The sequence below is a fragment of the Ramularia collo-cygni genome (assembly GCF_900074925.1).
Source record: "Ramularia collo-cygni strain URUG2 genome assembly, contig: RCC_scaffold02, whole genome shotgun sequence".
In the NCBI taxonomy this organism is placed as follows: domain Eukaryota; kingdom Fungi; phylum Ascomycota; class Dothideomycetes; order Mycosphaerellales; family Mycosphaerellaceae; genus Ramularia; species Ramularia collo-cygni.
The window spans coordinates 1,611,809-1,635,159 of NW_019716256.1; the positions used below are offsets into that span (position 1 = coordinate 1,611,809).

General features: G+C 53.0%; 8 protein-coding genes; 5 read left to right on the plus strand and 3 right to left on the minus strand.

Annotated features, from left to right (window-relative positions):
- Positions 1 to 378: 378 nt before the first annotated feature.
- On the minus strand, positions 379 to 3,263 carry RCC_02173 (related to alpha-adaptin C; the record flags this gene model as incomplete). XM_023767456.1 has 2 exons in its annotated part: positions 379 to 474; positions 531 to 3,263. 2 exons carry the CDS (start codon positions 3,261 to 3,263, stop codon positions 379 to 381), a joined length of 2,829 nt encoding a protein of 942 aa, XP_023623224.1.
- Positions 3,264 to 4,701: 1,438 nt separating this feature from the next.
- RCC_02174 (uncharacterized protein) lies at positions 4,702 to 7,608 on the plus strand (the record flags this gene model as incomplete). XM_023767457.1 has 4 exons in its annotated part: positions 4,702 to 4,793; positions 4,856 to 4,982; positions 5,095 to 5,324; positions 5,373 to 7,608. The coding sequence occupies 4 exons, from the start codon at positions 4,702 to 4,704 to the stop codon at positions 7,606 to 7,608; spliced, it is 2,685 nt and encodes an 894-aa protein (XP_023623225.1).
- A 621-nt stretch (positions 7,609 to 8,229) lies between these two features.
- Positions 8,230 to 9,276, minus strand: RCC_02175 (related to mouse T10 protein; the record flags this gene model as incomplete). XM_023767458.1 has 2 exons in its annotated part: positions 8,230 to 8,819; positions 8,871 to 9,276. The coding sequence occupies 2 exons, from the start codon at positions 9,274 to 9,276 to the stop codon at positions 8,230 to 8,232; spliced, it is 996 nt and encodes a 331-aa protein (XP_023623226.1).
- An 883-nt stretch (positions 9,277 to 10,159) lies between these two features.
- RCC_02176 (uncharacterized protein) lies at positions 10,160 to 11,493 on the plus strand (the record flags this gene model as incomplete). XM_023767459.1 has 3 exons in its annotated part: positions 10,160 to 10,375; positions 10,428 to 11,171; positions 11,275 to 11,493. The coding sequence occupies 3 exons, from the start codon at positions 10,160 to 10,162 to the stop codon at positions 11,491 to 11,493; spliced, it is 1,179 nt and encodes a 392-aa protein (XP_023623227.1).
- Positions 11,494 to 12,036: 543 nt separating this feature from the next.
- On the plus strand, positions 12,037 to 13,074 carry RCC_02177 (uncharacterized protein; the record flags this gene model as incomplete). The annotated part of the gene is made up of 1 exon (XM_023767460.1): positions 12,037 to 13,074. One exon carries the CDS (start codon positions 12,037 to 12,039, stop codon positions 13,072 to 13,074), a length of 1,038 nt encoding a protein of 345 aa, XP_023623228.1.
- A 298-nt stretch (positions 13,075 to 13,372) lies between these two features.
- On the minus strand, positions 13,373 to 17,195 carry RCC_02178 (uncharacterized protein; the record flags this gene model as incomplete). XM_023767461.1 has 3 exons in its annotated part: positions 13,373 to 15,835; positions 15,894 to 16,153; positions 16,208 to 17,195. The coding sequence occupies 3 exons, from the start codon at positions 17,193 to 17,195 to the stop codon at positions 13,373 to 13,375; spliced, it is 3,711 nt and encodes a 1,236-aa protein (XP_023623229.1).
- A 699-nt stretch (positions 17,196 to 17,894) lies between these two features.
- RCC_02179 (probable GTP-binding protein rho2) lies at positions 17,895 to 18,681 on the plus strand (the record flags this gene model as incomplete). XM_023767462.1 has 4 exons in its annotated part: positions 17,895 to 17,926; positions 17,990 to 18,068; positions 18,131 to 18,330; positions 18,390 to 18,681. 4 exons carry the CDS (start codon positions 17,895 to 17,897, stop codon positions 18,679 to 18,681), a joined length of 603 nt encoding a protein of 200 aa, XP_023623230.1.
- Positions 18,682 to 20,769: 2,088 nt separating this feature from the next.
- On the plus strand, positions 20,770 to 23,017 carry RCC_02180 (uncharacterized protein; the record flags this gene model as incomplete). XM_023767463.1 has 3 exons in its annotated part: positions 20,770 to 21,111; positions 21,199 to 21,853; positions 21,906 to 23,017. 3 exons carry the CDS (start codon positions 20,770 to 20,772, stop codon positions 23,015 to 23,017), a joined length of 2,109 nt encoding a protein of 702 aa, XP_023623231.1.
- Positions 23,018 to 23,351: the final 334 nt, after the last annotated feature.

Sequence of the window (23,351 nt, forward strand, 5' to 3'; positions counted from 1 at the left end):
CATAGCCTTCGAAGAAGCTCATGTCGACGAAAGCCCATTATCATCTCAAGACATGCATAACTAGTTGATTCTGGCGTGGTAACGCTCGCAGAATGGGCTCTCCCACCCAAGGACCCAGCTGGGCGTTCATCGAACCCTCCCCATACGCAGCGTGTCCTTTTGTGGTGGGAATGATGAGAACGTTTGCGGGAAGGAATGCAGCATCACTCGACCAAATCGAGCTCCTTCATACAAGTAACAGCCATTCCTAGTGCTCTGGCGCGTTTCTGCCCAGCAAGACAAATAGCTTCGCTTCCATGCTCTGTGGGGCAAAACGAAGTTTCAGCGACTAGAGTTCATCATTCCATCTCGCCAACAACACAATGATAGCATGTCTATTCAAATCGACCAAGGCTGGGTCAGCCTCTCCTTCATGATCTTCATCAAAATGGGCGGCACAGCCTCGTCTGTCGCTCTGATTGTCAATCGGTATTTCTGTAGATCAAGTCAGCTTTACGGCACGAGCCCGCGCACGATCCTCGGAGGCTCACCTTGTTCTGCATGTTCGGCTCCAGTCGCAAGAGACAACCGTACTTTCCAGCAGTCGTCTGCAGCACTGTAGCAGCTACAAAGTTCTTCGCATTGGGGTCAACACCATCCAAGACACCCCACTTGAAACCCAGCAGTAGTCTTCGGGTGTTATCGGTCGATATGTCGTAGGCGTCGAAAATCTCCTGGACTTCTCTCGGCGGGCCGCCAATCTGCTTCCATCGCTTGAAGAACTCATCCGAGTTAAGGACTGCACTTTCCATATACTTGTGCAGCACTACGGGTAATTGCAATGTCAGCCCTTGCAAAGCCCCAGCCATGTATGAAACTCGAATCGTGGGAGGGTCAGTAAAGACCCCCTTGGCTTCGAACGTGATGGTTTGTGATGTCTGCTCGCCAGGATGCAAATTAGTTTCGGGCAAGTTCTTTATGTCAGCCTTCAATTGTTCCGAAGAGCGATTGTCCAGTGTAGTAGTAACAGACTGTATGGGCGCTGAGGACTTGTTGCTGATGTAAAGAATGATGCAGCCAACAACACCTCTGTACTCAGACCGCAGACCAATTTGTATCTGTAGGTCTTCATACAGAATACCCTCTGTCCGCATCAAGAGCCTATTGTAGCCGATGTCCCATCCTGGCGACAGATGTTGGGCGCTGGCCATATTGACTGCACCGCCTGTCAAGTCAAGCCCAGCTAACTCTTCAATGGGTGACTTCATCCCACCGTTGGTGCCGTTGGTGGCGAGGCCATTTGTGCCCGGAGCAGCAGCAGAGAAGTTGCGCTTGAGGGTTGCGCTACGATCGAGCCCAGGCACAGCATCTTTGYCCGTGATGGCCCATGTACGCTTATCTCCGACAGCTCCCTGCTTCTTGTCTAACCTTGACAGAAGCGCAGACGCCCTTTCCGGGAATGCCGGCATCTCATCGCAGATTGTACGCAGAAGGTCGTCAGAAGGCATGCTCGCTATCGCAAGATACTCGCACGCCCGCTGCTGCAACTCCGAGTCAAGAGAGTGAGTGTATATCTCGAACGTTTCCAATAGCCGAGGTCGGATCTCAGGAAATAGATTGACGAACTTTACAAAGGCTGAGAGAATCATTGCTCGGGTGTTGGGGGGGCTCGATCCGAACTTTGCTTGAAGAGCAAGAAATTGCTCGATAGGGCTGCAACCTGGTGTGTCTGCAATCAGGTGTCCAAACTCGCCGAGAATGTAGCTTCCGATCTTGACAAGCGTCTCGTGGCAATGCTCCGCTTTGCAGTACTGGAGGATGTTCTGCGCGGCGTATATTTGGAGCTCGTCGTTATTTGTTACGATTTGGATGATTCGCTGCCAAACTTCGTCGCTGACATGATCGCCAGCCATTGCAATGAGGCGCATGGAGATGTCGACGTACCACTTGACATCCGTGGCATACTTCTCCGTCAAGATAGCAATTTTGAGGACCATCTCTTCCCTAATGGCGTAATCGGCCGACTGCAAGAATTTGAGTAGTTCTGCCACAATCTTCTGCGAGTTGGTGGAATCGCACATGCTGTAAAGCAGATCAAGACCCTGCCGCCGTACTGTGATGTCGCGGTCTCGAAGGGAACCAATGATGATGTCCTGATGCTTCTTGATCGGGTCGAGGGTTTCTGCACGAACTGCGAGATGGGTCATCGCTTCAAGCCCGAGATAACGCACATTGGTCTCTCTAGAACCAATGAACTTCCCGAGCTTGGTCGATATCTGTACCATCAGGTCACGCTCCGTGTCAAGGTGAATAATCAGGTCAATGGCCTCGAAAAGCACCGCATTCTGCGCGTTGTTCTGCTGGACATTTTTGGGCGACTCCATGGCGCTGTCCAGAATAGATTGCAATGATTTGCGCATGAGTGAGCGAACATGTGAGTCTTCCGAAGGTGGAAAGTACTGCATTAAACGTAAAAGCTTGACCTGCAGCCACGGGCAAGGCACTTTGTAGTACACATAGTCGCCCATGTAGTCCTGATCGACAATGACTGACTTGAGTCGCTGTGCGGCTTTCACGTAGCTTCCTCGATATACCTCTGGACTGTCCTGTGCAAGTGCCATGACGAGAGACGTTACAGAGAGAGCCACACCCATGTCCGGATCGTCCATTATAGCTATAATTCGCTCACTCCATTCCGGCTGTACGATGGCGGGAACCTTCCGATAAAGTCGCAGGAGAGTGAGAGCGGCCTTTTTCTTCACAAATGGCTTGGAAGTGGGAGAGATCAATAGCCGGTGGACATCCGCACACAAGGCCTCGCCCATGCCCTTGCTTCCAACATTGGCAATTGCATGGAGCGCGAGGCAGTTGTTGAGCTCGTTGTGATCTGCCAGATCCTTCCGTATGCTGTTCACCACCAGATGTAGCAACTCATGCTCCTCGTGGAGGAACAGCGTTACAGCCAGGTATCCAATCTGCTTCTCCGAGTACTTCGTTGCGGAGATCAGGTTGACGGCTTCCAGGTGGCCAAAGTCCACGTTCCATCCCAGAATGTAGATGTACAGCAGCTTGCAGACGTACTTTTTCTTGTCATAGCCCGACAGACTGCCACCCTTGAACTTCTGCCGGATGTTGGCCAACTCTTTGTTGATGCGCTTCTCCTCCAGCTCTCGCGCTCTGGCATTCCTGAGATCGGCAATGAACGATACCAGGCCTCGCATCGTGCTTTCCTTCCCGGCATTGCCTATCCCCTTGCTAAAGATCGCAGACGCCGCGGCGGCCATGGCGACGGCTCCTCGGCCTCGAGGGCTCCTCGGCCGCGTGGGCGATGCACCAAAATGTCGCTCGCGGGAATATTAATAGTAGCACCACAAGATCTCGCCGTTGCGCTCTGTTGCTACTCCGCCATTGTCGCCCTGCTCCGGCTTCCAGCAACGATGGAGTTCACTTCCCCTGCGGGAGTCAAGTAGCCTGGCGATCGTGGTACCAATGGTGGGGACGGGGAAGTGGCAGGGATGAATGCGTCACCTGCGTGGGCGGCGGAAGGCAGATGCAAGATTCAGAAGACGTTTCAGAAGAGTTCGTGGCCAAAGAAGCTTGCTTCATCGCTCTCCTTCCCGTTGTTGTCAACAGGCGGACCACAGCAGTCCAACCGGAGTCCTGCCGTCGACGCTAGATGTGGGACGAGGCAACGTCTCGCGACTTTACCATCCATCTTCTTCCTCCTCCCCATCTCCGTCCTCTCACTGTGACTCTCTGCATCCCGCGCACCAATACGTTGCTGATGGCGCTTCATGGGATCTTCGACGAAACACTGTGCGCTTTGCCTTACTACGGCATGTTGCCGGGAGTTATATGATCAGCTACATACACTAACAGCGGATTCTCGAGCTGACAGCAATGGTGACATTTGGAACCGCCGGAGGTCGCTTTCTCGGCGCCCGGTGTGAGCAGACATCGGGGTGAAGCGAGTACGGCGTGCCGTTGCCTATTGACTGTCCGAAAATGATAGCAGACGAGGCTTGACCGGTCAGAATCACATGTGCTTCGCTGCAAGATCTCTGGCTCTTGCAGGGATGTTCAGCCGCGAAGCACTCGGGATTTTGCTTCCATTGCGACGCGATGAGATGTGAAATTCTTACCAAAAGAGAGAAGCGCACAGCATGCGAATGTCGTTGGGCATTACGCGTCACATCAGCCATGGCGTCAACCAACGTAGGTCCGAATCTGTTCAATCTCCTTCCTCTGCGGGCTGAGCCCTGACTGAAGGAACGTACGTGGACCACAATTTTGAAGTTGCACAGCATCCAGAATACCTTCACCTGCGATGATCCGGTCGGAGAGCTTTTGTGCGGTCCATCTAGCGACACCAGCAGCGTGGATTGTGGGGTTCAGCCAGATCTGAGCCAACATGACTTGCTCCCAGGTACGGAAACCAGCTGGACACCTTCGACTGTCTTTGGACTACACGGGCGGCCTCAGCGGGCGGCCTCAGGAATAAATCTTGCTCGGACTTCCGAAGGAGCGATAAGCATTGCTACGCCCCTCTCTGATGTACAGTTTCGCTTAGTTGGCCAACAGATGAAGACATGAGTGTGGCGCGCGAGGCGCAGTAGACAGTCAGGAATCTGGCATTCATTTCTACGGTCTCTTGTTTCTTGCTCATCTCTTTCTTCCATAGTCTTATGTCATCCGTTGTGCGTTGTCGCACCTTCTATCAAAATGTGGCTACTCGATGCCAGAACGATGAGACTGGCAAAGATAGTTGACGAGGAGAAGATTCATGGAAAATATGCTATTCTCAGTCACACATGGTATTTCAACCCAGCTGGATCGACATGCTGTAGCTCCGCATCCTATGACTTACCTGTGATAGGGAGAACGATGATGACGAGGTTAACTTCGACGACATCCATCAATCGTACGCACCTTCCATGAAAGGATACAAGAAGATTGAATACACCTGCGTACAGGCAGTAAGAGACGGCATCCAGTATGTTTGGGTAAGATACTGAGTGGCAGAATGCATACAGGGTAGACAGCTGATGTCGCTCGAGTTACGCTGGGCCTTGATCCACATCAAGATGTATACGACTTCGCTAATCCTTCCTCTAGGTCGACACTTGCTGTATCGACAAGAAAAGCAGCGCGGAGCTTTCTGAAGCCATTAATTCAATGTATAGATGGTACTACTTTGCTGCGACCTGTTATGCTTACCTATCCGACGTGAGCTATACTGCTGGGAAGTCGATGGAGGGAGACGGTAACATGAGCAAGAATCAAAGCACTTGCGTTTCTACTATAGGCCAACTTCTGCAGTCGAGCCGCTGGTTTTCTCGAGGCTGGTGAGCCTATTTATTCACCACTTTTGAGCCATTGCTGACATTGTACAGGACTCTCCAAGAGCTCATCGCACCAAAGTCTGTTGAGTTCTACGATTCAAATTGGATTTCCATGAGTACCAAAGTCAAGCTTGTCAACCACTTGTCAGTCATCACCAAGATTCCAACCTATGTGCTGGAAGACCGAGATAGGCTTTCTCAGACCTCGATAGCACAGCGAATGTCCTGGGCCGCTGGACGGTCCACGTCACGGGTAGAAGACCAGGCGTATGCTCTCCTAGGCTTGTTCGGCATAAGCGTACCGCTCGTGTACGGTGGTGAAGGGTCAAAGGCGTTCATGCGACTTCAGGAAATGATAATCCAGACAGCACCGCGAGAGGACCATTCTCTGTTGGTCTGGCCCAGCGAACAGGGCCGCCTGCTTGCTCCGTCACCGAAAGCTTTCGCCTACGGTGACCATATCGTGAGCCGTGCACATTGTCTCGATGAGACGTTCGAACTATCCAACAAGGGACTACGAGTGACCTTGCTCGCGCGGCCTGATATGGATATTGATTGTGAAAACGCCGGAGAGAGCTCTAGGGATAACGAACGATATGCCGAGAAGATCACCGTCGCGCTGAATTGTCAGTACGAGGATGACGACCACGGACAACTGATAGCGCTGCGTCTCCGTCGACGACCTCGGGTACACACGCTAGGATTGCACAAAAAGAAATACAATGTGCTTGGAGATGTGACTTACGACCGACTTACAGAGATGACGACTGTCAGTCCAGAGGAGCTTCGACAATTCACGGCAATGACACTCACCATCGCTCGTAAACCTTACTCATGGCCAGATATTGATAGAAGAATTTCCATCTCGGACGACAGTGTCATTGCATATGCCTCTCAGTATGTACCTTATGGCAAGTCCGAGACTGCTTTGAATAGTATCGGGGGCCTGTTCAACCTTCAAATCCTGGATTCCAGTGTTGCTTTCAGCAAGTTGATTGTCAGAAGTCTGCGAGGAGACTGGGCAAACGTGGTCCTCGCAGTGGGCATGGACCACAACGAAACCCCACCTAAGCTCCTTGTACACGCCTTCGACTATGGCCACAACGAGGGTATGAGCAGCCGCGGTATTTTCCGGCTTTGTCGTGTTATCCGAGAAGGCGAACAGCGGCTGCTCGGAGGCGATTCAGCGCATGCTTTACGGGTTGCCGCAAGATATGTTCTGATTGGAGGCGAGCTGATGTGGGATCTCGAGATTGGTCGACCAGAAGTACCACCGGGCATGGGACTTGCACGCAGCCTGAAGGAAGCACAACCCGGACTCGAATGTCTCGGGACCGATATTGCTAGTACAAGTTCCCTGATGCCTTGCATGCCCCCCGGATCGACAAAGGATGGTGACCGAGGAGAACGCAGATCTGCGACTCAAGCGATACAACCACCACGATCAGAACCTCGCAGACTTCCATTACTCAACACCAATCTTCATCCATATCCCAGCGGTCCTAGTCTTGAAATGGCGTCTCCGGTGCCAGCTTCAAGCATTGATGCTGAGCAGTACTGGAAGCAGCAGCAGTTCCTAGCGGAATTGTACCTGGCACATGTCCAGAAACAGGAGCAGGCGTCACAACGACATCCTCTTCAATATGACAGGCGATCCAAGTCGGTTTTACGCCCCTCATCCACTTTGAAGAAGACCCGTCTTGTCAGATTCATGTACGACAAGATGCACAGGCTTTTCCACGCGGATACGTCGAGCGAGGGTCTCTCCATCCAGAGTCCTGCCCTTGAAGATTTCCTCCAAAGTAGCAAACATCCCGTAGCCGAGCTTGGGTCCTCTCGGACAGTAACAGAGCTTCCTGTGGATGCTGTAGGCCATGAGTTGCATGCGAATTGTCAACCCGCCGAGCTCCCGGCGTTGATCTTCACTCGTGCCCCAGACTCGTGCGACATCTATGAGCTGGATTCCACGCCAAACGACTCGCTATCCACTACTCAGGCAGGTGCCACTAATCTTCCCGGGTCTAGTCTGACGGAGGCTCCTTGGTCAGCCGATGATGTGTCTAACCCCATCAGGAGGCGATTCTCGTGGGAACAGCAAGTCCTGCAGGCTCCATCTGCAGCGGACGAATTCACAGCCGAAGGAACATGGGAACTGGACGCTGAGCCCAGGGAAAATCATGAGGCAATGACTGCCACAGGATTAGGGACATTGATGCGCCCGCGAGCTCCTTCTAGATTCTCAGACCACCCTTACGCGTTGACGCCGCAATTGGTCTCGGCAAGGTGAACGGTTACGATGGTGAGAAGCAATAATTTGAGGCAATCGAACTTGGGCTGGACCCTCTCAACGATCTTTATGAAACTCTATGGAAGGTCCAAGGCTTCCACGGATTGAAGGATGCTCGATGGCTTGCCATTGAACTATACAGACGGCGAGAATGATACGAGATCATTATACCAGGTTCGAATTTGGGTTCCTTGCATAGAAGCGAACCAGACTGGACTTGGGAAATAGCAGCGTATAGTRAATGCGCTCGCAAGCCTCTAAGTCTGCGCAGGCAGGTTTCCAGGCAGGACAGAGATGCTGCGAGAGTGATCCTGGATTTTGGAGCCCGAAGTCGTCAGCGTGATGTTCGCGCGGCAGCACAGATTCAAGCTCCCCTTTGACTTCCCGGGCGATAATCTCCCGATGGGATGGTCAACTTGGGAGACACAGGAACAGTCCGCCGTCCCAGAGTCGCCCGGCAAATAAGGGGTGGATCCTGGCAGGAGGAGCGAATTTGATACATTACTGCCATGTTGAAAGCTTTGTGGAGGTCTGCCTTTTGCGTGTTACCACTTTATCAACATCCGGGGCTTTCAATAAGACTGGCCAAGTAGAACCACGAGTCGCAATATGAATAATACCTCATTGTCTTTCCCAGCCTTCTATCTTGAATTCGATACGCCGGTCACGTTCATGGTTCGGTAGCGGTGCCCCGGAATCGTCGTACAGCGTTCGCTCGACAAAGGTCACCATGCCCTCGTGGTCAACCAGGATAACAGTCTGCTTTGTTGTGCCGTAGGCGCCTACTCCTGGTGTAAGTTTCAGACTACCAGGGACTAGTGATCGATCTCCATTGTCAGGCTGGGCGTCGGGACTCTGATGTGCTGCCTTTCCTTTGATAGCCGGAATCATGATAGACTTGCGCATGTGCCTTACATACTCGTCCCACGTTTCGTCATTCCTCCGATCAGGCAGGCTGTCATCGCAGAGTATTGCCAATAAATCTTCGACGAATTCAGATTGGCTGTCGTTGCGTGGGATGTCGTCTGAGATTGCTTGCATGAGCTTCTTCTCGCCATTCACAACCTTGGGCCATGTATTATCGCCGTAATGACTGTTACTTAGACCGTGAGTCTCTCCAATCTTGGTAGCGATTCTTCGAAGACCTTTAGCAGAGTCTGTTCGATTCGAAATGACGGCGAGACCTGGCAAGTCTTTTGCTTCGGATGGCTCTGTTGACAGATGATCAGCGTACATCTCAAGCCTGGATGCAGCCGTTGTACCGTTGTGAGATTTAGGTCGTTCGAGCTTGCCGAACAAAAGAGTGAACCCTCCAACATCGTGGATACCGACATTATTTATGAGTCTCTGGGCAAATTCGTCTTCTGATTCGTGAACATCCGGAGGTACTGTTAGGTATGAGTTTACCATTGCACCTCTACTTTTCTGCCCATTCTCGTTGACGCCCTCTTCGCGGAAGTTGGTCAAAATAGCAATTCGTCCTTGCTTCGTAATGCCTAACCAGGTGCCTCTCTCCTGACGTTGAAGATCGCGTCCTCCTAACACTTGCTGATGTGGTGGGTCCCACCAATCCGCACGGAGAGTGGGTCGGTGAACGAACTCATCCCGATTGCTGATGAGAACCAAAGCGTACTGGGGATGTGCAGTAGAGAGTACTGAGATGCACATCCTTTGCAGTAAGATTTTGCTTGGCCTTGGTCAGTTTGGCTCGATGGCGTGCACGCCAGGTATTATGCGAGTCTGAAAGTCGGCTTGAAGAGATGATGGATCTTGAACAAATCTATCCTGGCAAATTATTCGAAGGTTGTTTATTCTGAAATATGTTTGTCGGTGTGAGGCCTGATCTGAAAATAGGGCCGGGCCTCCATCCGATCTCGGCCCGGAACTGTCATGTGTTGTCGAACACAAGACGAGATACGTGCATGCTATGTGTCAACCGCCCCCGTCCCTGTGTTAACAATTGGGTCTGATGTTTTATTGCTGCAATGGTCCGTTCGTGTAGGAAATCGTGAGGGAATGGAGAGAGGATCCCGTCTCGATCTTTCGGGACCGCTTCCCGCCCCGCCCCGCCCGCAGCCCTACCCGGTCAGATCTACGAGCTTTGAAGGCTTCTCTTCCTCTCCCTGTCCTCCAATATTCCTGCGGCTTCTCGCGAACCATGCAAACTACCTAGCTTTCAGTTATATACTGCAACGGGGCTACGCCCTTCGAGCAATTCCTTCACGTACAGGCCATGTGCGAGCACGCCAAGATGAGCACTCCTGAGCACTCCTGAGCACTCCACTCCGCGCTTGACAGACGAAGACCGCAAACGATAGGAGCTCAGGTAAGATCGGCCGCCGATGTCCAAAGTGTCGAGTGCTTCCATGTTACCTGCATCGGCTGCCAGGATCAAAAAGACTTCACACTGGGATTTCTCGTCTGCGATGCGCTGGCACGCCTGGCACGCCTGACTCCTTCTTGACTCGTGCAGACTTGAGTATATGAAAGCCGCTGGAAAGTGGTTTGCAGCAACTGTCCTTTTGATGAAAATCCTGAGCACACCAGAATCATGTTTGCAACTCCCCAACGAGGACCTGCTTGTATCTCATTTCTTTCTTTCCTCTTTTCCACTACGTTAGCGGACAGTGGCTCACCGTGCTGCTCTCGAGATGCCGGATTCGACCCAGTGGAGGCTGCAGATCTGGCCAAATCACTGTCATCTCATAGTTGGGAATACGGAACAGCTGCTGAAGCCCTGCTCGAGCTATATAACCCAGAGCTATCAGTATGCTCTACCCGCTTTGGACACTCTCACTATCGCTAATGACATTTGAAAGGTGTTCAGCCGCAATGCATTCCCAAATGCTTCTTTGCCAGTAGTGCCCCTCATCGCAGACGTTCCAGCTCTAGAATACGTCAAGCCGCATATTCGATTAGGTAGCACGACGCTCATTGATGGCGATGGTGCATCGGGCGACCCAGCATCCTTGGGGAATTTTGCACTTCTGATCGGACAGTCGGAAGAAGCATATCTTGATGCAGCTAAAAATCAGCTGAACCACTTCTCCGATGTGCCTCGATGGCCCAACGGCGCGATCTCGCAACGAGACAATACTGCCGAGCTTTGGGCCGATTTCATGTATATGGCTCCTCCATTCATGGCATACGCTGGTCCGGCTTTCAATGATGGTGGCTCTCTCCAGTCCGCAATTGAGCAGTGTGGCCTCTACCGGGAAGTTCTGAGCTCGAATTCCAACTCTGGGGATGTCAGTTCCGGGGCCTGGCATCATATCATCGGGCCAGAAACCCAAGACACTGGGTTGTGGTCGACGGGTAATGGATGGGCCGCGATGGGCATGGCGAGAGTTCTCGCAACGCTTTTGCATTGGCATCCAACCGAGACCGGACCAGATTTTTCTCAAACACGGAAGGATCTCTTCGAATGGATTGGTGAGATTCTGCGAGGAGCTATGAGCTCGCCAAAGGATGATGGTCTTCTCAGAAACTATCTCAACGACGATAGCTGGTTCGGCGAAACCAGCGGAACAGCTCTGTTGACCGCCACGGTGTATCGAACGGTGGTAATGCAAGAGGAATCCAGCAACATATTCGGCGATGGCCTGGWCAAGCCGGTGAGTACATGTGTACTGTGCTTCACGACTGAGATGCTGATGATGTGACAAGGTCACTGCAGAGATGATGGACTGGGCCAAGGCGAACATGAGGGCCGTTGCCGCCCATGTTGACGATAATGGTCTGGCTAGCCCAGCGGTCAATCCATTGGGCTGGGGTGATCGCACTCCTTACACTCAGGGCAGTCCTGAGGGTCAGAGCTTTCTGGTTCTGCTTTACTCTGCCTGGAGGGACTGCATCGAGGCTGGTATATGTAGCGAAAACCTCTAATACTGTACTGGGTGGGAAACTCTTGTTCGTATACAAAGCATTGATGTTTTTGTTGTCGACCGGGGCCGAATCCTTTTGAGCCCTGAAATTGTGGAATTGCTTTAGGGTAAGGGTTTGGGTTGCACATAATGCATCGAATGCCTCAAGCACTTCTGATCTTCGCATCGTATGTTCGATGCAATTGTCTAGATCTATCACGACAGATGTGGTTTGTTAGTTTTCAACCTTTTGGAGCAGATAGGAATTCCATGGTTTGCACAATGACCGTCGTCAACTCACATGGAGCTTTGCCAATGCTTCATTCTAATAGGAACAGAACATTGAACCGTTCTGTCTGACATTTACCATGCACAATGCGCTACCTCTCCAAAAACCTCTCGCGATCGCACCGGAAGGGATCATTCCATTAGATAACCCAATAGCAATGCCAGTTGATGGTCGTTCGAGGTGACGTCGGAAGCTTCGTTTCAATATTTCCTGCTCAACTTTCTTCCAACATTTCTCCATCTACACGCGTCAATTGACGGCGCAGCAGACCACGCGATGGCCAACAAACCATCCTCCAAGAAGACCAAAGGCACATCTTTCAAATCGTCCATCTCGGAAATCCCCGCGCCATTCGCCAAAGCCCCGCCGTCTCTCTCTCGCTTCCTCGAGCGCCTCGACCCGAAAAAAGTCCACATCACACACATCGACCGCACGCGAATAGACCATAAGAAAAATGTCTTCCTCATCCCCGTCATGCTCAACGGCGTCATCGCCCTGCTGCTCCTTTGGCGGCTTTACGTCGCCGTCCCTACATACTGGATTCTCTTCCAGACCCTTCTAGGCTACCTCACGCCTGCCACAGTAGACCCAATCTCAACAACACGAAAACAGCAAATCTACATCCTTCTCCAACGAACCGCAATGTTCGCTTTCGACTTCTTTCTCTTTCGATTCGTGGGACCGTGGCCCATCACCTTCTTCGCGGAACAGCCTGCGAATCCGTGCTATTGGAGGTGGATGCTGGGATTTCAAAAGGAGGAAGTCGTGGTGAGAGTTAGTCGAGGATGGGGCACCGAGGAACTCATGATGGGAGTGAAACAAGGACAAGAGAATCCTTTCTTCAAGACGAGAATTCTGCCTGCTATTGAACCCGTTTTCATGCAGAAGACGGGCTACTTAATGATGGATCGGAGCTGGGATCTGGAATTTGAGCTCATGGTTGACTCCCACTTTCTGGCCTTTGAAAAGGCCTTTAGTCTCGAAGAGTTGGACAAGATGGTCTTTGCATTCTCGGATGGCAATGGCTGGTTAGCTTGGAAGTGGGAGGGCGAAGATGTCGTGGAGGGTAGGAGAAAGAAGGTAGTGGCTTTCAAAGAAAAGCTCACGTCTCTGGGAAAGGAGAGCCTGTTTTGGAAATGGACTGAGATTGTTGAGGAGGAACGCGAAGCCGATGGGAGCTTCTCACCAGAGCGGCAAGAAAAGGTCGCCATGAGGGTTCAAAAGGAGTTTGAAGAGAATGGCGTGGACTTTGACGAAGTGATCAAGAGCATTGGAGGAATGGGCGAGGTTCCTGTTGTTCCTAGTACTGGCTAGGTGCTATGAAAACGAAAGTTTGCCGTGTCACACGTCTGGCATCATCCCTCCAGTGTTTAGCCTGCACAGGCTGGTTGCCATTTCAAAGTTACTCACTTGCGCAGGCGGTCTATTCCATATGTGGAGGCACTAGCCCCATTGGACGGCGTGACGGAGCTACTATGATCAAAACAAATACTCACGCCCGGGGAGCACTCGCGACGACATTTAATCACTTCGAGACTCGAGACATGCATATTGTAGTCGACACAAATGATTCATTCCATCATGATCACATACCCGAGCTGACCATAGCCGTCTAATTACCGAAAGAATTTACTGCGCTCAGACTCTGAAAGCCGCCCATCCCACCGAAAGGGGTAACACGACTGCCCGGAGCTCCAAATCCTTGTGCGGGACTCGTCTTGGATGGAAGCGGACTCCCAATCTCTCCAAGACCCTTGAGTGCGCCTCGGCTCGTGTCGGGTGTCGAGGCTTCAGCTGCTGGCTCCCACTTGACTGCAAATCCACCTCCTGGACTGGACTGTTCACCACTGGGTGATGTTGAGCCTTCTGGAGTAGTAGCACCGTTGCGACGGACATATAGCTCGCCACCGCCGTTCTGGCTATCGCCTTCGGTCTCGCAGATCTCTTCAATCTCACGCAGAGTTGGCGGTGAATCGAGAGGCGGCCGGTTCGCGGCGATCTGCGAAAGCAAGGCTTTTACAGAATGGTATCCATCGCCCTCACCCCGGGAAGCATTGTTCAGCTGCTTGCATGCTTGGCAAAGAGCGATGCGGATGGTCAAGGGTCTGTTTCCGACGCCATTGGGCCGATGCCCCCCAACCCCATTACCCAGCCCGAGGCTTGCCCCAAACCCAGCGTTGTTGGCAAATGCAGCATTATTAGATGCGTACGCGGCGTTGTTCTGCTGCATCCAGCTACCCATTCCCGGGTTTGGGAGACTACCCCAGCCCGGTTGAGCCTGCGAGATGCCTGGGCTTTGACCAARCGGTGCGTTCATACCCATGTGGGGGGTGTTCCACGTGCTGCTTGGGTTGCCAAACCCTCCGCCCATGGGAGGCCCGAAGCCTCCTGGGATGGATACGTTGCGGGCGGTGGGTGCAATGTTGGAATGGCGACGGACGTCTGCTTGATTTTGTGGCATGGGCTCGTCAGAGTCGTCCAGCAAAGCTGAGCTGCCGAGGTGATTGGACAGTTCATCGACTTCTGAGGCTGGCCCTTGCCGGCCTGCTTGCGGCTTAACGCTACTAGGTCGCGCGATCGGTGCGGGGCGAGCGATGGGCTGGTTAGTCGTGGACTCGAAACGATCCTTGTCATGTGATTGCTGTCGGGAATGGCCTGGCAAGTTTGGTCGCTGATCGCCACTCGTTGCTTGTAGAGGGGGTCCAATGAGTGACGTCTGCTGCGGAATGGCGTGGTTGTGTTGTCCAAATCCCGGAGGCGCCTGTGCGCCAGGTGCATCGAACGGAAAGCCCCTGCCTTGCGGCATCATCATGCCGGGATGTCCCATTCCGTGCATACCATTCGTGCCGGGCATACCATTTCCAAAGGGCATGCGATTCTGCATGCCCATTGGCGGTCCCTGGTGTGGAAACATCGGCATTTGTCGACCCATTGGCATCATTGGTCCCTGCGGTCCCGGAAAGCCTTGGAATCCCATCGGTGGCATGTTACCGAACGCACCTGGATGCTGCTGTAGGTGCGGCATCCCAGGAGGGGGTTGAAAGTGGTGATGTGGTAGTGGTGACGATGTCGGTGGCGGATTCTGCATAAGGTGGTTGTTGTGCTGGTTGCCCACTTTCTGCATGATCGTCTTCGGCTGGACTTGCGGCTGTTGGTGTCCCACGCTCGCAGGGGAGGAAGACTTGCTGGGGGCGTTTGACATTTGTGACTGTGGCTGCTTCGGTGATGATGCATGCGAGCCTTGCTGGGAAGGTTGCCGATGCTTTGCAGGATTCTGCGCTTTGGGAAGCGCGGGGGTCGCGATCGATGGATGAGGTGAGGAAAGTCCAGATTGCGGCTGCTTGGGATAAACTCCAGGARTGGCGACCATGCCGGCTTGCGAAGGGCGCTTCGCAATTTGCGGATGGGTGAGGTGTTGAAGCGGTTGCACCGGCTTCTCACGCTCCCTAGCCTCACGTTCCGCTTTGGACTTGGCTTCTCGTTCCTTTCTCYCCCTATCCTCTTGCGCCTTCCGCTCCTTAGCCTCTCGATCGCGTGCTTCTCTCTCATTTCGCTCCCTCTTTCGAGCCTCATCTTTCCGCGCCTTTTCCGCGGCCTTCTGCTCGCGTGCCTTGCGCTCGGCATCTTCTCGCCGCTGCTGCTCCTCCTGTTGTCGCCGCAGCTTCTCGGCCTCCTTACGTGCCTTCTCATCCTCCTGCTTGCGCTTCTCGTCTTCTCGCTTCTTCCGCTGCTCCTCCTTCTTCCGCCGCTGCTCCTCGAGCCTCTTCTCCTCCGCTGCCTTTAGTCGTGCCTCCTCCTCAGCTTTCTCGGCATCCTTCCTCGCCTTCTCCTCCGCCTTGGCCTGCTGCTGCTGCTTCTTCTTGTCCTTCTTCTTCTGTGCATCTCGCTGCCGCTTCGCCTCCCGCTGCTCCTGCTGCTTACTCTCGTCCTCGAGCTCTTCTAGCAGCTTCCGTTGGCGTTCAGCTGCAACCTTTTCACGATAGGCATTTAGCACGCGCTGCTCGAACATGCGGGCTGCAAAGATCTGAAACATTCGTCTACCTTCCTGCATACGTTGCTCATCGGTTAGCGTACCCTGTAAGCGATCAGCCATGAAGATGTGCGGGACTTGCCAGTTCAATGTCACCACCCACCGTTTCGTCTTCCTMGTCCATGTCGTCGTCAAAGTCTTCCTGGCTGTCGTAGGAGGCCTCGTCGTCGTACTCTTCGCCTGCAGCCAGGGGGTCTTCGTGGCCATACGCAGGATCGTCGGGCGGGTAGCCCGAGTGGTTTTCTGCCTCGTGCTGCGAATGAATCTCGCGGTTCATGCGCCGCTCGGCCAGCTGCTCCATCATTTCGATGAACTTGCGCCCGTCGTTTTTGAGCAGGTCGTCAGCTACCGTGAGGAGGTTGTCTGCGTTACCCTTTAGCCCGATTTTCAGCTTCTCGACCCATGGTGTTAGAATACCTTTGACAGTCAAGTGCGAGCCAAAGTTGAAGAAGTCGGGCACGCCCGGATGCCCACGCGGCGGCTCCAGCTCTTGTTCAGGCTCATCATCTGAGTAGTCTTCTTCTTCGTCCTCCTCGTCTGAATACTCCTCTTCCTCTTCATCGTCTTCATCCTCCTCATCGCTGAGCTCTTCCTCCTCCAAATGCTCACGGACGTGACTCGTTTTGTGAATCTGCGGCAACAATGGCGGTGGGGTTGCTAGCGGGTGGGGCCTTCGTTGCAAGGGATCTGGCATGAGGCCATCGGAGTTTGGGAGCGGTGGTTGATCGTGGTGAGCGTACTGCTCAAGTTCCTCGTAGTAGCCCTCGTAAAGCACCTCCAATTCCTCCTCGATCGCGGTCCGCTTGCGCCCACAAACAGTGCACGAACACGAGTGCTTCTGCTGCTGCTTCATCTTCTTGAGCACAGCCTCCTTCTCGATCTTCAACAGTGCCTTTCGATCATCCTCACTCAGGCTGAGCCAGAAGTCTTTGATATTCTGTCGCTCCTGTTGTGAACTCGTGTTCCAGATGTTCATATTCATACCCGAATGGTGGTGGCCTGTGGCAGAAGGTGTCGAGCGAAGAGCTCCACTTCGCGATTGCGGTGGTGCGTACTGCATCGGTGGCAGCTTAGAGGAAGCGGCATCGTAGGCCCCGTGATGCCGGCCTACAGGCATGGACTTCTTCCGGTTGGGCTTTGATCGATCGTCCCGCGGCGGAGCATGAGCATGCCCGTCATGACGGAGGTGTCCGTTGGGCAGTCCAGGGTAGCGGTGCGACTCGTGCCCGTCGTCGTCGCCAGAAAAGTCCTCCTCCTCCTCGTCCGGAAGACCCAGCATGGCCTCGTGCGCGGATGGCAAGGGCTCCTGTGCCGCCTTTTCCGCTGCCTTTGCCCGCCGCTTTGCCTTTTTCTTGTTGGGCTTCGACGGCGGCGCAGTATTTGCCGTCATGGCAGGAGCAGACATGGTGTCCGGTATGCGCGGAGGTGGGAGCGAGTGAAACGGTGTTCGATGCACCCGTGATGTAGTGGGATATCGCCGTGCCACTCACTCAATAGCCGGACGGGTGATTGTGGTGGGAAAGCAGCACATGCAGTGAGATTCGTGATCGGAACTGTGGTGGACCGTGTGGTGGGGAGAGAGTTGGAGGATCAATCACTGTGAAAGCACGACGAGAAGCTGGAAGCACGACCGCATCTCTCCCCCTCCAACACAGTCGCAACACACAAGCCTCCTCCATCCGTACATCTGCTGTCTGTCTACCCTCTGCTACTCGCACACCTGATTGTGTATACCTTCTCCTCGCAATCACCGCTTTTTACCTACTCAACGGCCTATCCTGAATCGCAGCTGCGCCCCGAGCGAACACAACCAGCATTGAACGCCGTCTCCTCCTCTCAACATCTTGGCTTCAACGTCGCCGTACGACACGACCTTTTCCGAGCCCACTGTTGACCGTCCGTCGTCGTCGTCACATCGCCGCTCTCGTGGCTGTTGAAGCGCTTTCAGAGTCAGGCCCACACGGGATCAATCACAAGGCTATACACAGGCGGCGCGAACGCACGCATATAGTTTACTACGCCTGCCCAAGTCGTCACTAGATTTCCTGGTGGAATACAACCATTCGTTGCAAAGAAAGGCCTACAGGTCGTGACTAGAATCATAATGGCTCAACAAGATAGCCAAGTTATGCGCAGGTGGGAACACAAGCTACTGCTCTGATCATCACAGGACTCAACGATTGACTCTTCACCATACAGGAAACTCGTCATCATTGGTGATGGTGCTTGTGGAAAGACCAGTTTACTCTCCGTCTTCACACTCGGCTATTTTCCAACGGTAAGCATGCCAGCTCTGCACAATCTCATCTTTCTCTCCGCTGACCATGTGACACTTTGCAGCGATATGTCCCAACAGTCTTCGAAAACTACGTCACAGACTGCCGCGTAGATGGAAAGTCGGTGCAGCTTGCTCTGTGGGATACTGCCGGACAGGAAGACTATGAGCGCTTACGTCCACTGGCATACAGCCAAGCACATGTAATCCTCATTGCCTTTTCAGTTTCCAGTCCTGACTCTCTCCAAAACATCACCACAAAATGGTTAGTCGAAACCCTCCAAGCATTTTACACCGGAAAAAAAAAAACTCATGTGGTGATAGGCATCCAGAAGTCCTGGACCGATGTCCTAATGTTCCGATAATCCTTGTTGGCCTCAAGAAAGATCTTCGCGACGATCCTGTAGCACAGGAGGAGATGCGAAAACGTTCCGAAAAGTTTCTCACATCCGACGAAGGAGAGGAAGTGCGAAAACGCATTGGGGCGAAGAAATACCTCGAATGTTCGAGTTTGACCGGTGAAGGCGTCGATGATGTCTTTGAGGCTGCCACAAGGCAAAGCTTGCTAAGCGGTGGCAAGAGCGATAGTGGGAGAGGATGCTGTGTTATACTATGATAATTGACTCAGAGAACGGGCCACAGGACGACATCCACCGAATAGCGCGGGACCTTTGCGACAGCTAAGTCGAAGACTCGAGAGCAGTGGTGCATACAGCGGAACGTAGGCCAGCAAACGGAAATTGAAACTGGTGGTGTCGAGTCGGCACCTCGAAGCCTGTCCTTCGCGCTTTCATGTTGTCTTCTTCAACTGTCAGCGACTCGGACAAAAGTTTGTTGAAAACTAGTATTTGCTTGTGGCATTGATGAATGACTATATGGCACATATGACTAGCGTAATGAGCTGTGAAATTGAGCGCGCAATGTGTACTCGCACATGCTTCCCAACATACAAAAGTTGGCCATGAGCCAAGTGAAGTTGCCCGACTGAGAAAATTACGTGAAAGTAGGTATGCACGCGTGCAGTTGTTCGGCCGCTGAGCTCGAACAGATATATTCTCAGTCCAGGCGCTCCGAATTTGAGCAACTGGACGCCTGATACGGTATGCAATATCAGAGGAGGTTGATACACAGCTGACATGCGGCGAGGCAGAATAATAAATGGTTGTGTCGGTGTGCCAGTGAGCAAACGTGTAGGCAACATAAGATCCAGGCCTCCCGCGGCTTGTAGCGCCTCTGGCCTTCGAGCCGACAACCCCGGATGGAGCCATGCAGCCTGTGCATGGCTCCACCTTCTCAGACCGCCATGACTTGCAAGACTCGTGTGAGTCTCGTAGTCTTTCCGGGACAAGCACGCCTAGGTGCGCAGCTTGCGGTCGTGAAATCACCATGGAATTCCATGCAAAGGCCACCTATGGCCGGCCAGTAACATCCGGCCGACATGCTAACTGCGTGAAAGTTGTCAAGGTGCAGCCACGAGAAATGAGGCTCCGTATTGGTCTCCTGAAGTCGAAAAAGGCTGCAGGAGGTACGTAGCGAGTGCAGGCCGTCATAAGCTATTTTCTCCGGGAGTTTCAGCATTCGGACGACATAGCTCGCAGCCCAACCTTCGAAGCCTTGAGTCACCACTTTCCTGCAAGCTCGTACGGGCTGTACCAGCTGAGGCATGTAGCCGACCGAGATTCTGGTGCAAGAAATCTGCTGAGGGTGATGTTCAGCTGCAACCCCGATCTTTGACTGGTCGTTTTAGCTTCATTTGCGGGTCCACAACCAGATGCCGGTAGCTAGCATGGCGAAGTCATCGTCACGCGAGCAAGGTGATTGGCCGCCTAGTCTGCAATCGGATCAAAGTTTCTCGATTAGATGAGAATCACATCATGCTTATTATGGTAAAGTTGAAGTATTCCTCTTGCTGGAGGAAGAAGATGTTGAAGAGGGTCTCATGGTGGTGTATATGCATTCCTAGACAGTCGCGGGCAGTCAATGCTGCAAGGAGGATGCAGCTTGCAAAAAAGTATCGGTGATTTTGCAAACGTTTTGAAGGGAGAAGTTTTAAAGGGTCGACCGAGCCAGAGCCAGTCCGGGATGTGAACTCTAAATTCCAATCCACTCGTTCTCACTTTCTTTCCCTTGCAACTCTCCCTGAGACATCAACATCAATCCCAAAGCGACGAAGCACCCTTCACACAACAAATCACATCCATACATACCTACCAACTTCACTTCGTCCAAGATGCCGTACGCTGTCGAGCACTAAATCCATGCTTAGAGGTGGCCACGTGCTGCCTCTAAGCCCGGCTGTTCAACTTCTCATCAACTCGACGATAACCAAACTCAACTGCTTCAAGCCCTGCTTGATCGTAGCCATCATCCCGCCTGTGCAGGTCTATCTAGTCAACAGACTGCGCAAGACAAYAGGCTCTGGCATCTATCCGTTTGCCCGCAAACGACCGACGAAGTTACGACCCTGAGCGCATTGGGTCTCAATCACAACACCAACTCACAATTGTTGCCCGAAGGCGACTCGCGCGATATCTCCAAAGCAAACGCTGTCCTCGAGGCACTGTTGTAGCTCACCTCTGCTTCGATTGCCGCAGCCACCTGGATCACTTTCAGGAAAAGTTACCCCAGAACCATCGACCTGAGGTCGAAATTTACAAGTTCATCCGAGCCAGAAAAAAAAAAGATCGGCAAAATGGCGAATACAATGCAGGTCGTTCAGGACCCAAGGATACACGGTGGCTCCCAAAGAAACGGTCTCAAACTGAAGAAGCCGATTGCCGCTCGCACCGGAGACGCAGTGTCCGACGACAGCGATGGCGACGATGAAGCAGACAGTAGTGCTAATGAAGAAGAAGAGGCTGACGCAGAAGAGCCAGATGTCTCTGCCCTGTCTGGCAGTGTTCCGGCCTGCCGGACAGGGCATGTCTCGAATAAGCTTCGCGTGTTTGAGAGCAATACGCAGACGAATGGAGGCGCAGAACATGAGGGGTCAAATGCGAGCGAGGAAGACGATTACGGCGCAATCGACCAGATTAGCGATAGCGAAGTGAGTGTTGCATTGCTGAGTGACGATGGCGTCGCTCTCATCACTCTGCCCAGGGATGAGCAAGACTAACATTGCTTTGCGTGGCAGGTTGAAAACGAAGATGTTGATGAAAAAGACGTCTTGCGAACGGCGGAACGTGAACTTATTGCAGAATTCGAGAGCAGCGAGAAGCCTCGTGTAACCAAGGCAGTCACGAACGAGCTGAGCAGGATGTCTGTTGTCGAGGAGGAATCTCTAGCAAGGCGGCTCAGCTTGCAAAGCGAGAACAGTATGGATGATGAAGGCGAATATGGAGATCTGGACTTTGAACAGGATCCTTTCGGTGGCCTTCCATCACATGATCAGCAATATCAGGACTTAATTGAAGATGCTGAAGGCTACTTCGATATCGACCTTGCGAACGACCTTGCGTCATGGCGCATCCCCGAAGTTAACAGCGAGACCCTCGCCGCATCCGTCAACCAGAAGAAAGTCCGCTTCGAGGAGACGAYGTTCACTCGCTCTCGGACGTCCAGCCTGAGCAGTGAAGAGGAGGATCCTCGAGACTCATTCCCAGACCTTTTGAACGGAAGCTCGAGCGAGCATATGTCAAGATCGCAGATGCTCCTCGGACAAATGGATGACCATGCAATGCAGGTAGACAATGAGTCGGTGTATGACTTCGATTTTGAAGACCCGTACGAGAAGGCCGCCTTTGAGATCGACGAACAAAGTGACTCGGATAGTGAGTCGACTGATGATTGTATGAACTACTTAGCCCTATCTCGCGATTCACATGCTGACAGACAGGTAAGCTGACGATGGTGATACTACCGATGAGGAGACTGCCGATGAGCACATTGCCCGCGTGCAAGCCATTCAGAACGCCCGTAAGGAGACCGCCAGCACTATAGCCAGCGGACCAAGCACGCCTGCGCCTCCGGCATCTGGGAAGAAGAATCGCACCCCGAGCAGTTCCCGACTCTCCGGTGCAAAATCCGAGAAGAGACCCAAATCTGGTACCTTCATCCATGATCCGGCCGTGGCCTCTGTTTCTGCGGATGTCAAGGGCGCCGGTGTGAAATTGGTTTGCCCCACGAACCCGCCGGAGAGTGAACGCGCGTATTGGGCGCGTGCGCGTCAAGCTATGGGAAGTCGTGACGGTAGCCCCGGCGCCTCTGTTTCTTGGACGCGATCGACTCCACGCACCGCAGCTCCACCGCGTGTTCTCACTGCCAAGTCCACTTTGGGCACAATGTTTGACGGCAATCTTGACTTCCTCCGCAGCAATGACGAGTGTGGCATCGCGAAAGAACTTCTCACGCCTTCCGCAAACGTTCACGTCCAGTCTTCGTTTGTATCGATGGCACCAACTGACGACGAGCTCACTGATGCCGAAAGCTCCATCAACTTGGACGACTTCGTACAGATGAGTGACTCGGACTTGGAGATGGATGTGGAGGAGGAGAATGGAACGCTCTCACGGCCTTCCACGGGCATCATGTCGCCCGGCCAGGATGCTTCCCAAGATGTTTTCAGCGCCTTCACCAGCGACTCGTCACCGATGCCACGCGCAGATAACGCCCATCTACTGGATCATTTTGACCAGCAGCCTGGTCTTGTGTCCTCCTTCCGAAACAACCAGCACCTTGCTCGCGCCGTCAGCTCTCTAGGGGCCAACCCTGCAAAGCGCGCACAGAACGCAGAAGCCAATGCACTACAGAAGGGTCGACGCAGCGCAGCAAATACACCAATGACTCCTGCACGCAAGAGCCGCGCGAATCCGGATCTGAATTTCGCAAATGCCGGCGTAAGAAAGAACGTTGCCAGCCCACTGGCTCAAAAGCATCGTCGTAGTCGGAACAACTCCCTGTCCCAGACACTCGCTCAGGGCACTTTCACTGCTTCGGGGCACGTACAGACTTGAACGCATCGTTCTGACGAATCAAGAGGCGACGAACTCACCGAACGCAACGACGGAATGGAGACGGCTTCCTCGCCGTCCGCCGCATAAACTCTGATGTCGCTACTTTGTGCCGAAGCACATTGAACCGAGCATTCAAAAGCAACCAAAAGTAAGAAATCCGCACAAAACGCTGTATTTCCCCCTTCTTCGCTTCTTTTTGATTTTTCCGAATTTTTTGGTGGATTTTGCAATCATTGATAAGGCACTACTCGCCTGGAGTAACGAGATGATGGCCTGCGTGAATTACCGGTAGCGCGGCGTTGGTGGCGCGACGCCTTGATCAAAAGTCTTCGTG